This window comes from Dermacentor silvarum, chromosome 6 (genome assembly GCF_013339745.2).
Source record: "Dermacentor silvarum isolate Dsil-2018 chromosome 6, BIME_Dsil_1.4, whole genome shotgun sequence".
Taxonomy (NCBI): domain Eukaryota; kingdom Metazoa; phylum Arthropoda; class Arachnida; order Ixodida; family Ixodidae; genus Dermacentor; species Dermacentor silvarum.
Genome location: NC_051159.1, coordinates 31,675,914 through 31,692,214, shown reverse-complemented (window position 1 = coordinate 31,692,214; position 16,301 = coordinate 31,675,914). Strand labels below are relative to the sequence as shown.

At 46.3% G+C, this 16,301-nt stretch overlaps 1 protein-coding gene across 4 annotated transcripts in view; it reads right to left on the bottom strand.

Moving 5' to 3' along the window:
- Nucleotides 1-2,373: 2,373 nt before the first annotated feature.
- Nucleotides 2,374-16,301, bottom strand: part of LOC119455384 (eukaryotic translation initiation factor 4B) — a 36,967-nt gene continuing 23,039 nt past the window's right edge. For all 4 annotated transcript variants that reach the window (XM_037716784.2, XM_049668732.1, XM_049668733.1 and 1 more), the window contains exons 10-13: nt 13,546-13,675; nt 11,108-11,171; nt 4,266-4,429; nt 2,374-3,828 (exon numbers count right to left, since the gene is read on the bottom strand). In XM_037716784.2, the coding sequence (XP_037572712.1) occupies nt 3,763-3,828; nt 4,266-4,429; nt 11,108-11,171; nt 13,546-13,675 (424 nt within the window). In that variant the 3' untranslated portion in view covers nt 2,374-3,762. The remainder of the gene's footprint in view (nt 3,829-4,265; nt 4,430-11,107; nt 11,172-13,545; nt 13,676-16,301) is intronic.

Here is a 16,301-nt window from a genome sequence, read left to right as displayed (position 1 = left end):
CGATTTCAACAACTTGCGTAATGGCCAAAACCAATGGCTACCAAACTTCATGCGTGACCTCTTCGGCATGAGCTTGGCAAGCGAAAGCGAAGTGCCTACAACCCGGGCTAAAGAACGTGGAAGTACTGAAGTACGCCTCCTACTTCAGCGTACACAGACCTCTGCTCTGCTTGGTTGCCAATGCATCGGACGACGAGGGATGTCATGGCGACACTCAGTGTGCCAGTGGTACCAGTGCCACTGTGGAACGTGATCGTGCCTCACAACCTGGCGTCACCGGAGACGGGAAGGCGTCTACTTCGGCGCACCAGTAGTACATGCGCACAGCCATTGGCCCTTCCACGCAATAAAATACATTCATGTCTCACAAATGGTTCTTCTTTGCAAACTATCATGCTATACAGTATACCACACGCGACCGAAACATTGCTGACATATCGTGGAGGTACGAACACATGGCATGCCAGCAGTGATAATGCGGTAAAATGAAATCTGTTCAAACCTCCATTGCATTTATCATGCCAGGACGGAAATGGTACGAGAACAGCATCACGGGTGGCCGCGGATCAGACCAGCACTCGTGTAGTACGGCCGGCAGAAGACTATCGCCTTTCGACATTTGCAGCAAAGCACGCAGATACGCGGCCATTTTTTTTTACGTGCAGTTCTGCAAAACGGAACCTTGTGTGCTCGCGCCGGCGTACTGTTTCTGAAATGGGGAGTTCCACGCCGATCTACCACAGAGAGGAGGTCACTGAGTCGTTATCAGAGTGCATTGCTCACGAAATTCCAGGATTTTCAAGGAAGGAAAAAAAATTCCAGGGCTTTCAAGGGCCTTGAAAACGCACTTTTAAATTTCAAGGGTTTTCAAGGATTTCAAGGACCTGTACGCACCCTGAATTTTTATACACCTCTCGTCCACATTCTTCCTTTGCCAAGCATCATACACCGTCCATGTGCCGCAGAGCCACAGGCTATGATCGTTCACAGCTGGTATGGAATGTCTCGCGCTTGGAATTCCAACCGAGACACTCCAGACCAGCCCTAGCTCGTGTCATCCAATGCTGCTGCTACCTCGAAAACTCAAAATAAATAAGCTTCAGTTTGTTTAGATAGCAGCATTGCTGAGCTGCTTTTTTTTTTTTCCTAGGCTGCAATATTGTCACAAATGTATGCTTCCTCCCAGTCTTTTAATGCCATCCCACCAGAAATGTGGATACCAAAAGTAGTGGTCTTAAACGACTTGCAGGAAATATCACAAGGGTGTCAACGCAAACGTTCAAGCCTTAGTTGTGGTGCAGCCTCGGCGTTTTCGCTCCAAATCCCGAGCTCACCGAATCGATGTGGGATCTTGTGGTCCTGTTTCCTTGACATTTCAGCGTAAAGGACGTCTCGCAGCATTCGCTTTAACTACTGCCCTTCTCTTTATGCTAGCATGCCCGCCGGTTTTCTAAGCATACACGGGTGCAGTTGAAGGCACTATGACAACAGTATAACGACAGTGTGAAGACGATGGCATGAGTGTACGACAACTGCAGAATGAAAATTCTGAAATGATGGTATAATGACAGCGTGACAACGGCCTGAAGACAATCGGATGGCAAACCTGGAATGTTGATGACGGCACGAAGAGAATCTGATGACAATGGGAACGACCACCACGACGGTATGATTACGAATGCCTGATGACAATGATGCCACGACAATGGCACCATATTTACGACTGTCAACAGCACGATTACAATGGAATGAATGAGCAATGTTGTGGATTGAAAATGGGCACACTCGGTGGCTTTCACCACCAGATGCATGTACGACAACACCTTTAGCTAGGTTACAGCGTACTAGAATACACTGTAGCTAGGTGGTGTGATGGGGAACCAAGCTTCGCGTCATGTCACCGAACACTCCTCTCATTGATTGAAGCACATGTGGCGTCGTGTGGGCTGGCACTAATAGAAGCACCTTCTGGTGCCTCTCTACCAACGGCACGCAACTGAGGAACGAGCCAACGCTTTAAAATGTGGGCCGATCCCGAACATAGTGCGGCATAAAATATGGGCCGTTCACATGGGTATGCGACGCTCTTCAACGAACCCCTGACGCCAACTGAACTGTGTGCCACTGGGTATGAGAGGCCTTAAAAAAATTTTAATTCCGGGGACTCCCGATTACTTTCGACTTCACACAGGAGCGAGAGGCTTCAGTGCACACCTCATGATGCATTTCGCAAGCCAGGCGTAATTACGCCTGGCTTGCAAACACACAATACCCAGCCCATCTGCCGCAGAGACCTTTACATGTCGGCAAAACTTTTTCACCACCTGCACTAGATGGCCCAGAGTAACACATTCGTGTTAAAAGAGGCACACATTCCACAAGCATAGCATTTACTTTTATTTCCTCAACCCAGCCGATGAAGAGGGAAGGAAAAAAGCAAGCATACTCTTTGTTGTACCAAAGAAGTCTGCATCTCGCGAATACACGCTGCAGCAACAAGCAAAACATTACATTAAGAAGTGATCATTCTTTCAATTAAAAAGTTATGTACACTGCTCTCTACCAGACAACTACAAACCTTCAGTAGCTTTTTTTTTTTTTTTCATCTTGCAACCTTTTTCCTAGAAAAAGGTTACCAACCTCTCGTGACACTGGCCCGAAGGCAAAACCAAGGCCCGAGATGCTGCATTGACAGCAGAAGGCTTTCGAAAAAAAAAAAATATCCTTGATGTCACGCATTCCTGCAACCACAATTGCAAGCAAAATAAACGAAAAACTACTTAGGTATGTACATGTCTCACGAGTATGTGCATTATGTCGTACACAACAGTGCACAAGCAGGCAAAAAAAAAGTTATCGCAGTCCATTTTGCTATTTAAAAAGACCACTATGTTTCAGGGACAAGACGGTCAGCCACTAGCGTCTGGTTTTTTTGATCGGCAGCATGCAAGAGTCCGACGTGGCTATCGCTACACACTTTAGAGCTACAGCAAAGTGCTGGAGTTTAAAGGTCAACTAGGCAGCCAACAGAGCACCTATGGTAAACGAAGGCCGACTTACGAGAAGGGGAAGAAAAAAAATATACAAACCTGATTGTATATTTACAGCCTGCCAAAAAAAGGCCAAGAACAGTTCAACAGTCCCAAGGACAGCCACTTCTCTTATGCACACCAGTGGTACACGCAAGTTGCTGAATACCGATGCAACGGAGGGTAATAAATACAAATTTAACTTGGCTTACAATACCTGGGAAAATGAAGCAGCCGTGTATATACTGTCAATAAAAATGACCTTTTGAAATTTTGGCTGCGTCCGTACGCCATGTGCTGCCTTTTATTAATATATATATATATGTATATATATATATATTTCTTTCGGGATGGAAGCGAGCTCCCACAGGCTGCAGCAAGATGTCCCATGGCACGCACAAGAACTAAATAAACCTAAACATGCATTAGAGCAATGTCAATTGTGGAAGGAAAGTTTCTACAAGACAGGAAAGAAAAAAAGCTATTTTTAGGCAGTCAATAGAGAAAAAAAAAAAATCTAGAAGTGCTTGCGCATGAAGGTTGATTGTAAAAGGAAAGAAGAGAAAAAAAAAATGCAGCCAGGCATGAAAGAAGATGCAAGGTGAGAGGGAGAGCAAAAGGAGAGGAGGAGGAGGGGGGCACTTCTTCAGCAAGAGTCACTAAACCAACGACGCTGGGGCCGTGGAGAAGAAGAGGGTGCACAGGCATCATCGTTGACGTCACAGTCAGCTTTTTACTCAGAGACTTCGTCTCCATCTTCTTGCTGCAGATGTGCGTAGATGTTCCTGCTTGTGTACACCTGCACGGAGAGACAAACAGGATGCTTATATATTCTTTACCCAAGGGCATTACAGTACAGGTGTTACAACAGAAGTTTTGGTCTCCAACCAAGAGAGACAGTGCATTACACTGAAACGGTTCAAATTTAAAAACACATTCTCCTTAAACCTCCGAGGGTCTTTCGGTTTTGCGTGTTTTCGGGCTTAGGAAGCCTCGGCTTCGTGGCTTTTTGGGCACTGTAAAAGGACTACTTAAAAATAAAGCTCAAATTATTTCTCTTTGGTGCATACTTAATTGGCGGCACGCCATATGCGACTAGCAATTAATGATCACTCTCAACTACTGCTTGAACAATAACTACACTGGTGTGTGAGCCAAATTTACATTCAGACGGACAAAATTGCATTCAGATGAGATGAATGGCTTCCAAGGCAGCAAGTGAACAACAGCCCTCACCACTTCTTTGCCGTCATCACTCTTGTTGCCAGAAGTGAGGTCTTGTTTCGAGAGTGGCCTGTCGCCGCCATTACGGCTGGGGGGCCCGTCTCTTGGCCCACTACCACCAGAGTCCGGACGCCGGATGCGGTCAGCCGGCCGCTTGGCAGGATCTCCCGCTTCACCTGATGAGTGACGCAACAGAACAGAACACTAAGGACGCGAACATGAATGACAACTGTTCACAGCCACGGCACAAAACAAAATTTTCTCTAAAGCTAGCTTTACCGCCGGCTGGTTTAGTAAAGCCGGCTTTGGAGAAAATTTTGTGAGAACAATCACCGATAGCATTTACTTTTTACTTTTTTCATTTATACCCAATTTGTAGCCCTCTGCCTGCAGTACTGTGAAAATAAAATTTAAAAAAAAGGTGGGGGGAGGGGCATTGATAGACATTGGTACATTGGCCGAGCCTCAATGATTGTGTCCTCAGACGACAACACTACTTTCCCCATGTTTGAATGATTATGATAGCCATGAAAAATGCATCATTAGTATCGTATTTTCCAGTGTATAAGTCGAGTTTTTTTTTCAGAATTTTTGGTTGGTGCGTCTTATACGGTGCAACTTATCTACGTCTTTTTTTTTTCCCCGGAAAAACTGCCGTCAAAATCGGATTCGATGTTATGGCCACATACGCGAGGCGCGCTGGTTGACTTAATTGCTGCGCGTGTTTTGTGCACGCTATCGAGGTCCCGCATTCTTCACGTGATCGAGTTCCTGAGTGCCGTACGAGGACGGAGCAGCAATGCAAGCAGCGGCAGGCCGACTGCGAGTCGACCAACCCCGAAATCATTGCATCTGCAGATCGTTGTCAAGATACGGCACGCGCCACTGCGCAAACTACGCAGTTGCTACCAGAGTACACAAGCCAACCCCCCAACCCCCTCCCTCCCGCTTTCCTCCCTTGTGCGCAATTTGGCTCACAGTGGCACGCTTTCACTTGCCCATAAAGCTACATATGGCTCGTGGGGACGATGATATCTCCCCTGGACTTTATACGAACATTGCGGCAACCACAACGGCAAAAATGCGCCTGGATTAGAAATATATGGCACTCATACGTTTGAGCGTGGCCCATGTTCACAAAGTGAAACGTCACCGTATCTTTTTTTAGAAATCGCTTACTGAACAAACAAGTGCGTCTAATTTACCGGTGTGACTTATATACGTTTTTTTCTGGAAAAACTGACGTTTTGAGGGGGGTGCGTCTTATACAAAGGTGCAAGTTATAGTCCGGAAAATACGGTAGTTTAGGTCATGTGGAAAGAAATTAAAATATGACATTTTAGAAAATATAAGTTGCTCCCCTCAGCTTTCCAGCAAGCAGCTGTGATATACTTACGTGCATCTCTGCAACTAAGTACTGTATCGAAAAACAGAACACACCTCAAAATGAGTAAGGACACATTGGCCACACAATCAGAGCTGATGAAAATTGGTGTAAGTACAGAAATAGACCGCAAGACCAACTTCACCTCGTCTTTCGAAGGTAGAAATATCACATACACAAATACATCTACAGTAGAATCTCGTTGATATGATCTTCACGGGAACCACAAAATAAAGCGTATCACCCGAAAATCGCATTGTCTAATGAAATCCAACGAAATCGTATTATCGGGAAAAGAAAAAAAAAAGCATTCCCCCGAAAAACGTATTATGCAGAATTGCATCGAGGTTCCACTGCACTTGTGCTACAACATTACCCAAGCTTAGTGCATACAGTTTAGACCACAAATTGTTATGCAACCACCCAGAGTGCCGGGACAGATGCTTCAGTCTTCTCAGCGCAAACAGCTCTAAAACACTGCCTCATCCCAGACCACTAGGCTCAGCCAATAGCCTCTCTGGGCACCCACTGTCATGTTGTTTGCACCACAAGCACTGCCCACTGTCTAAAGAAATTGCATAATCCGAGAATAAATTGCAGAACTGTATACAGTCGCCGACGGATTTTTCGGACTTGTTAGATATACCGGACTTAACGGATCGCCAGGGTTCTTATAGAGGTAATGCATTCTCGCGACCCAATTTTTGGACGAATTTAGGCCCTGAAATTTGACTTTCCCGACTAAATCGCTCGTTCTGAGCCACGCTACCAGATCTTGGAGAACCGCCATGTTGGATTTTCTGCTGGCTTGGCTTCCAGTGGCCGGCTCTATAGCCTCCAAGATAAGGAGGCGCTTGCTATGAAGAGAAGTGCGCGCGACATCCCCTAGTCTTGGAGACCATGCCTGCTCTTCCTTAGCCGACAAAACACTCCAGGGGATGGCACTTTCTTTTTTCGGTCAGCGCTATTGCCATAATCACTGAATGCGAGATCAGCTTTTTTTTTTAAAGTTTAGGTTTCTGTTTTGCACGTGTTGCATCTACAGAGCAGGTGTGTCTTGGAGACGTGACATTTGTGTGATCGGTGCCACCTCCTGTGCCTTTGCAAGAGCCAAGTAACGAGCAGCGAGGAGGCGCTATAACGGGGCTTATTTCTTCCATCTCCATGGCAATCTCCAGCAACGGAGATTGCCAACGCAGTGACGCTCTTGTTGACTGCATATGGAGATGACGTCAGTCTTGCGCAAATCCAAGCAAATCTGATCGCCTTGAAGTGTAGTATGAGGCAGGGCATTACTAGATATTTTTTATGCCACTCTAAGCCTAATAAACTTTATTTTTTTGTGTGAACAAGTTTTTTTGGACTGTTCCATATTTCGGACTATTTTTCAGTCGCCGTGAGGTCCGGAAAATCGGTTGGCGACTGTACATCATTGATCAGCGCATTGCAAAATGTGCACACAGGAGGACGCTTAGGATAACTGAAGAGATTATCCTAGTCACAGGCTATGCCTGATACTCCAGCTGTAACCTACGAGGCATAAATAAATAAATTAATAATAACAATAATAAAAAAGAAAACACACCCCTAGCACACAAACTTGAAGACGTAAGCCAACAACGAGCAACATAATATCAAAATGAAACTATGGCAAGTGCAACAACCAAAGCGCAATACATTGTCCCCCAGGTGGCAAAAGCTTGCATTCTGTAGGACAATATTGGAAAGAGTGACTGATGTCTCTTTGAAGGTAATTAATTTGTAACAGAAAACTGCAACACAATATATATTTTTGTTTACTAATGTATATGTATATTGCTTACAATGTAGCTGCATCAGGATTCATACATTACATTCGGCCAAAAATTCGAGGACCATCAAGGATTTCAAGGATCCCGAAGGCCAAAATTTAGGAACAGGTAAAACCAAACCTTCGGGCCCTCCGATGAAAGCGGGCCTGCGATTGGCTGCCGTGCTGAATGGCGTCTTCCCATTGGTTACTGCTGCGGCAGCGGGCAAGATGGCTACCGCAGTTGTTCGCTTTGCAAACCATGCCGGCGTCTTCACTTGACACGCAGAATTTGGATTTCTGAGAGCGCCCAGTTTAGTTAAGGATCGTTGCTTGTTGGAGAAGAAAGTTTGGACGAAGCACGTCTTCGGAATACGGAAGCGCAAGCCTCCTACGGCGAGAAAAGTACGGCGATTAGCGGAGGAGCACCCGACTGAACGTGCCGCGCTACCTTGCACCGTGGATTACGTGCCGCGCTATCTTGCACCGTGTGACTCAAGCAGCGAAACCGACAATCGCCCTGTGCCATCGGTACCGATAACGCAGTCGACGGAAGACGCGCCAACGGAAGCTCCCGCGCCTCGGCGTACGGCCGCGCGAACCAGCCGAGATCGTATCGACGCGGGTCGAAGGTCACCATCGCCGGCGAAGACGGTGTACTTAGTTTGATGCATCGTGCGACATGAACACGCCGCCTCTGAGCGAGCCCCAACCGTCGACGAGCTACAGTGTAATAACCGAAAATTCACCGGACAAATAGTCGCCCGAACGGCGCACCATTCAGACGCGCCTCGAGCCGCGTTTCGCGTCAGCGGTGACGGCAGAATCGCGAGCATGCAGCGTGCGCGACTCCCTTCGCGCGATGTCCGCAACTGAACGGAAGTTCAATTTGGTGTACTAGCCAGGCTATTAAATTTTCAAAGCCCACCAAACGAAGAGGCAAAGGTGCAAGAAGATGCTTGACAGCACTGATGCCAAAAATTACCGCCCTGATGCGTTCTAATAAACCTGCACTGCTTGCAAAACTTTGCAGCTCGTTTTCTCAATAGTGTTTTTTGGTCGGTCACCTCGCTTGTGGAAAGCATAGCACAACAATGGCTGGACCGATTTTGATCCAGTTTGTTTTGCTGTGATCCATGAACTGTGCTGCACATCAAGACAGTCTTGAAATGTTCATTTATTTTTCCATTAGTTAATTATTCACAATTACTGCATGGTCTATGCAGTCAAACACAAGTTACATGCATGTCAGTTGAGTAACAAAAAAATTATAAGGGCACTAAAAAAAAATCTAACACTGTCTTGATATAGATTAGGCATCTGGGCAAACATACAAAGTATTCCAGTTCGTACCATGTTTCGGTACTGTGCCAGCTTTCCCGAGCAAGGAACTTGTAAACTTTGTAAATTCTTTGTAACAGAAAACTAATGAAGATATCTTAATGAAATTTTTGGATTGTCTAGTGTATATGCATATTGCTTACAGCGCGTGTGCCAAATTTCATACTTTACATTCGGCCAAAAACGAAAATCAAGTTATTTCATCCCCTCCTTTAAGGACAGGTAGAAACAAACCTTGTTTGTAAACACACACTAGAAATGAGTTACATATTCTTCTAAGGTGCAATTTCGTGCACCTAAGCAGCTTCCGAGTTGGACCTACACTCCAAACCTTTCAGGTGGCTTTTCAAAATTGACTTTCCCATCGTAACGATGTCAATCGCCTTCTAGCATGAGGGTTAGTACGAAGTCTGTTAGAAAAGTATCCGACCTTACTTTTTTTTTTCGCGAACACCTGACGGATATGAACCAAGCGCGCTTGCATCAGCCGACCTTGAACCTCCGTGCGCATGCGCGAATTATTTCCCGCCTGCCGATAGCGTGTCGCTGGGACGCAGCGTTTGAGTGAAATAGTGCACAGTGCTCTTGTCGTTTTTTTTATTGCAAGGAAAAAACGGAGCAACTGGAGCAGCGCTACTGCATCAAATTTTGCCAGAAACTGGGCGACAGCCAAGTGGAAACCATTCGAAAGATTCAGACTGCTTTCGGTGACGATGCTATGAGCTGCACACAAATTAAGGAGTGGTACAACAGCTTTAAAGACGGTCGCACATCAGTGGAGAGTGAGCCACGCTCCGTCCGGCCATCAACATGCCGAAATGACCAGGTCATTGACGAAGTGATTGCTGTGGTGATGCGGGACCGTCGTGTGACTATCCAAGAAATTGCGGAAGAGGTGGGCATCAGCACTTTTTCTGCACATTTCATTATGACCGAAGATTTGGCCATGAAGAGAGTTGCGGCGAAATTCGTGCCGAAGCTGCTCAAGGTGGAGCAAAAGCAATGTAGTGTTGAAATCTCACAGGACATGCTGGATTCCACAAACAGTGACCCTGACTTCATGCACACCATAATCACTGGAGACGAGTCTTGGGTGTACGGGTACGACCCGGAAACCAAATCCCAGTCATCACAGTGGAAGCATTCCACATCACCAAGACCAAAGAAGGCCCGCCAAGTGCGCAGCAACGTCAAAGTGATGCTGACTGCTTTCTTTGACTCTCGCGGTGTGGCATACCACAAGTACGCACCACAGGGTCAAACAATCACCAAAGAGTACTACAGGGACGTCCTCCGTCGCCTACGTGATGCTGTGCGGCGCAAGAGACCGGAGTTGTGGTCAACAGGAAATTGGCACATCCTTCACGACAATGCTCCGGAACATTCCTTGCATTCAGACTTTTTTGGCGAAAAACCAGACTCCTGTAGTTCAACAGGCTCCTTACTCTCCCGATATGGCCCCCTGCGACTTCTGGCTGTTTCCCAAAATGAAGAGGCCATTGAAAGGAGCGCGATTTCAGACACGAGAGGACATTATGGCTGCAACGACAGCCGAGCTAAACTCCATTCCGAAAGAGGGGCCTTCTCGGAACGCTTCCAACAATGGCAGCACCGCTGGGAGAAGTCTGTGGAGTCCCAAGGAGACTACTTTGAGGGTGATTAGGTTTCCAATGCTCCAGTTATGCCAGTTTTTTTTCTTCGGCCAAAGGTCTGATACTTTTCTAACAGACCTTGTAGCGTCCAAGTTCAACCAAAGATATCAGTCGCTTTAAAGCCAAATGCATGAAACTACTTTCCACAAGGCATTTCTAGAACCTAAGGTTTGAAAATGAAGCCATGATGGCTGCACAAAAATAGAGGCTATAGCACAGCTGCTGAGAGATTGCAGAACTAATGCTAGGCAACAAACATTCTCAGCAGTGCAAGCGTGCAGAGTAGCAAGTGGTGATGGCGGCACATCTTTTGATAGCATGCATTTTTTAATTCAAGCTTTGGAATATATTACAGACGATTTTACTTTTGGAAAAGAAAGGACACTGCAACAAATTTGGCACAGCAAATAGTGACCAGCACCTCATTGCTTTTAGGTCACAATAACTTTTTTCAGCAACTGCTTCAGGAGCTTGCCTGAATAAACTTTGTTGAAGCAAGTACCCTTCTTACATCCTTTCGCCATCAGAAGGCTTGCAAAGGAAGGTATGGAGAACGATGAGCAAAACACTATAGAGAACCATATTTGTTTTAAAACTTGACTCAACATTCGTAAAAGTGCAAAATGTGCCTAGATTCATAAACCTTACAAAATTTGGCAGAGTTGGCAAGTACACATCTGGCACTCACCTCGAACTGGTGCATCGTAGCCTTGAGAGCCGTGCCTGCTACTTTGTGAATGTTGGTCGCTGTCCTGTAAGGAACAAAGTGAAGTTTACAGACTATGCAACAGAAAAGGTGAGCGAGTACAGTACAGTTACAATGTCAAAGCGCCAAGAAAACCCCATTGCTGTAATTGATGACTGTTATAACTGGGTTGCACGAAAAAAAGATTGCGGGACAAACATTCAAACATTTTGATTAGACAGAAAGAAGCAGTCAAAACCAGGGATAACAAAATCCCATGACAAGGAAATATTTTCGTATCCCCGACCAACGCCCACAGGATTCAATACATTTCATACCACTAGACAATGAAATGTGGCTGAACAGCAATCCCGCATCAACAAAATTTGCTGGAACGTAACCCAACATTACCTACTTCCGGAAGGCTAACAGACTCCCAAAAAGTGCTCAAATGCGTTTGCTTTGCACTTAAATTTCGTAATATACCACTTCATTCCCCTGTGCGAGTGCTGCCACTCTTTCCCCAGAAAGACAACAAAATGGTGGAAACACGTCAAGGCCGCCATCTTGTTTGTTGATCACACATTTGAAGCGGCACGCATGTTGGAAGTGGAACAACCGTTCTTACACACCTAGCGCAGTGCATAATGTGTGGCTTTGTGAGAAAAGTGCAGCAGAAACAAATAAATCCACGTCCCACAGTCCCTCGCTTCACGATCACAGGTTTTGGTGCCACCCAACAGGCATTGCATGTGGATTGGAAACAAATCTGCATGGGATTTGGCGCTGGACGTAGATTTGCACAGAGGGGACGAAATCTCAATCGCTTTTTGGGGTACAAGATACGATCACTTTCGTGCTCAGCACCAGGCGTCTACGGGCTACAGCGTGCACTAGAGAAACGCTGCTGCGTTCGTAGAACACACTGTTGCTCCGTGTCTGGTGGAAAGTTATGCAAAATTTCGCACAAGTGATTGTATCCCAAAAATTGATAGACCGAGAATATCGCTCAACGGCATTGCCGCCACTGCTGATCGACGCATGGGGCACACTTTGTGCTGTTGGCAATGTGGTTCTAAGCCTCGAGCAAGGCTTGGCAAAGTAGGCTAACAGAATTTTGACAGCAAAGTTTAGCTTTGTGACACATTCCCCATCTGTGCTGTCTCATTTCGCAGCAACAAAATTCTCGCGAAAGCTAATTTTTTCGCGCTCCATGCCGATTTCGTTATTGTGAAATTCAACTGTACAGTTATTTTGTTTAATTATGGGGTTTTAAGTGCCAACACCACGATCTGATTATGTTGCACGCCATAGTGGAGGGCTCTGGAATTAATTTTGACCACGTGGGGTTCTTCAATGTGCATCCAATGCACGGTACACGGGCATTTTTGCATTTCGCCCCCATCAAAATGTGGCTGTGGCAGTCGGGATTTGATCACGTGACCTCGTGCCACAGGTTCTAGCCTTCATGATTGTGGCACTCCCGGTTTTCATAATCGTCAATATCATTGACTGCGCGAGCTCGTACTTCCGAGTCTAGCAAAATTTGCAGCTTCGTCTCAAGCGACACAGCTTTGCGCTTTGTCGGCGCACCCCCCGCTGCTTCCACGGCGCATTTCCGCACTCGCCGAGAGAGACAGGCAGATTTTAAAGAGAGCGCAGGCACGTTTCATTTGGGGGCATGTTAGGATCGGGCAAATACTGCCAAATGAATCAGTGGTCTGTTTTGATGTTTTTTTCGTTGTCTTGTTTAATTCAACCAGTTTTTCGGTCTCACTGCGGTCAAATTAACAGAAGTTGTCTGTACTTTATTTCTTTTTTTTTTCCCCCCCAAGCAATGGGGTGGAGGCATGCCGAGTGGGGTGGTTGCGCGGCACGCTGCACGGCAAGTTAAATTATCCGGCGAAGGCCAATTTTAGGATCAAAAGAACAGAAGTTTGGGCCCATAGAAATACACAAGGACCGTATGGGATCTTCAGTCGGGATCGAATAACCAAAAAATCTATTAAACGGGAATTTACAGCACTTTCTTTTTATTTATCACTGTGAGTGGACTGCACGGTAACATTGAATTAAATTCAAGTGCTGGCAACAGAAAAGCTAACAGACAAACAATAACCATAACCTTGTGGATCTTCAACAAGAAATAGATGGAGAAAGAAAACCTGTTCCACGTCTAAATTCTTCTCAGTTGTGTAATGGTGTCACCCAACCGGCACACACTGATCACATACTTCAGGGCTTTAGCTAACCAAATGAACACATGTTGCGGCAATAGCCCGTATGTTCAATCTTTCCAAGATGCCCATGCATTGAGCTGATAGCATAATCACAGCCCCGAAGACAAAACAAAAAACACACAAAAGCAGGGGAAGAGGAGGAAAGCAACACAGAGGTGTTCGGTACTGCTGCCACGGTCTTCACACAGCTCGGGCACTTACGTTGCTATACTGCCGCGACAGTGGTTGCCGTCCCCCGTCGTCATGGGAGTCCCTACCGGACTCCGAGGAGCGCCGCGATCGCCCCGACCCCGAGCCGACACTAGAGCGCCTCACACGGTCATCCTTGCGACTGAAAGAAGAAAAACCCGCATGAAACAGCAAGTCATCCGCTGTACAGAAACATGTCATGGCACATGTCATGCTGAATGCATGCAATGAACACAAAGGAGGACAAAAAGAATATTTTACAAAACAACACAAGGGAGTTCGTAGTTTCGTGGAAAGCCAAAAAAGATAGAATGACACAAACATTCCTTTGGTTTCCCCTGTAATGGCAACGATTTCATCGGCAAACTGAAGTAACAGAACTACCAGTGCCCTGTCAACCCTCGATGACAATAGTCAAAAGGGGAGGGGAATTAGTGATAATAAGTTCAACCGAACAACACACAGCACAAGACAGCTATGAATGCGCATCAGCTAGTACTATTTGTTGCATTACTGAATACAATACAGAATATAAACAGAAATGAAATCAAAAATAATTTTGATGCCAAAATATGTACACTAGAACCTCAAACAGGAGAAAAAGACGTACCGTATTTACTCGAATCTAGGCCGACTCCAATTCAATACCGACCCCCCAAAAAATGTAGGCCAGCATTCGCAAAATGAAACAGCATTATTAAATTTGAACACGCCGAGCTCATTCTATGTCACCATCGCTGCTAGCCACGTCGCTATCTTGCTTACTGCTGACATCTTCAAACAGTGCGCTATATTCAGTACCATCCAGCGCATTAGAGACGCTGCATTTTTGGAAGGAGCGCACGTTGCGGCGCACGCAAAGACCATCTCCCGTGGCCCCCTCCAACGACAGACCGATGCCGAAATTCCGCCCGGCTTGAACGTTTGACGATGCCTCTACGGCTAGCGCAACTTCCGTATTTACTCGATTCTCATGCTTCCTCGATTGTAACGCACACCCGTTTTCCGTGAGGAAAAAAAAGTCTTTTACCAGTACCGCGCACCTCATGCTTTCAAACAGAAATACAACTTTCTGTCATTTGGAAAAATAGATTTCCTCCCGATGCACTGAAGTTGCGATGAATAAAAAAAAGTCGCAGTTTCGTCCGAAAGGCGATGCATCGAATGTGATAGCAAATTAGTAGACAGCTATTAACAAGCACGGTGTCACGCGCGCACAAGCAAACATGAACACATCTCGCTCGTTGACCGCGGAAACGAACTGTCAGAACGCTGGAGACGAAGCGCGCCTTCGTGCTAGCATGCCTCTCGCTTCAACGCGGCGAAAACACGGCGCGCGGCGGACTTTACCCGTCGCAGATTGCTTTCAAGATAGGGCCAAGGCGATCGTATCGCCGGAGTGGATCGTCGCAGATTACGTCCTGCTTCGGTCCACTGAAACCGTTCCGCATTGCTTTGCTGGCGAAAATCCTCTCCTCCTGTTTGCGCCAGCCCCGCTCGCAAGTTTCGGATTCTCCGAACGCCCGTGATGCGGCCCGATTTCTGTCTGTCTCCGCACAGATGATCACTTTCCTTTTAAATGCGGCATCATGATGAACTCCGTACTTCATGCTGATAGAGCAGACGCTGAGAACGTGAATACAGACGGTAGACTATTGCCTAAGCACGTGTACTGCAGCACACGGAGGAAGCTTCCGCATGCTACGGTAGCTAGGCTCGATGCGCGTGCGAGGCGGCCATTTTGAAATGCCGACGCAGATTTAGGGTCGTGTTGAAAGTGCGCTTAAATTCGAGTAAATACAGTATTCGTTTAGAAAGCGTCACTATAGTGGCATCGCCCGCCGATGCTGCACCATACCGATACTACCGATACGACGCAGGTCAAAATGGCGACGTCGCTCATGTACTTCAGTTGGGTACTGGCGCGGCTAGTAGCGGCTGAGATACTGACTTTTCTAGATGGCGCTAACTATGCACCATATTTATCAGTTTCAGTTAAAAACTGGCGCGTTTTTTTTAAATCCTCGAATCTAAGTCGACCCTAGAGTTTCGTATGTGATCATTTGAAAAAAAACTATCGGCCTAGATTCGAATAAATACGGTACTAACACAGAAAAGGTACAACCGAAAGTCACTAAAAAATTCCACAGACACAGCCGAAGTTTACATTTACGTAATGTGAAGTGTTGCACAAATTGGCATAGCACGAGACGCCAATGCACGCAAGTTGTGAGGGCCACATCTCGCGTTTCCGGCTAGCTTATATTTACGCTCTCCAATTCAGCCTGGGCCTGCAGCTTCTTTAAGGGGGGACACGGGTTGTGGCGACCAAAAATCGCGAAAAAACTCGATTTTTTTAAATTGCATTGTTGGAATGTACAGCTATTATTGCACCTGTATTGTTAATTTCATACCGATAATGTCAATATTTTAGCCGCAATGATGCCTTATACGACATGTACTAGCTGAATTTCAGGCTAAACTGACGCTGAAACGGCACATTTTCCGAAACGCGCGCCTGCTCTTCCACGTGTGCTAGCGCGGACATCTTGGTCTCATTTGAAAGAGCCGCTTTTTGCCTTCAAATTCCCGCCAGAACGGGCCCCATTCAGCTATTGGCCACTTAAAGACTGCGCGCCAAAAAAAGGTACTAAAACGCTCTCCTATTCGACACTTGGTGCACGTGACTTGAGCTTGCCTCCCAATTGGCGGAATGGCATGACCATCGTCTGCTGCGCGCTTGGAGACGCGCCATCTTGCCCCAGTGT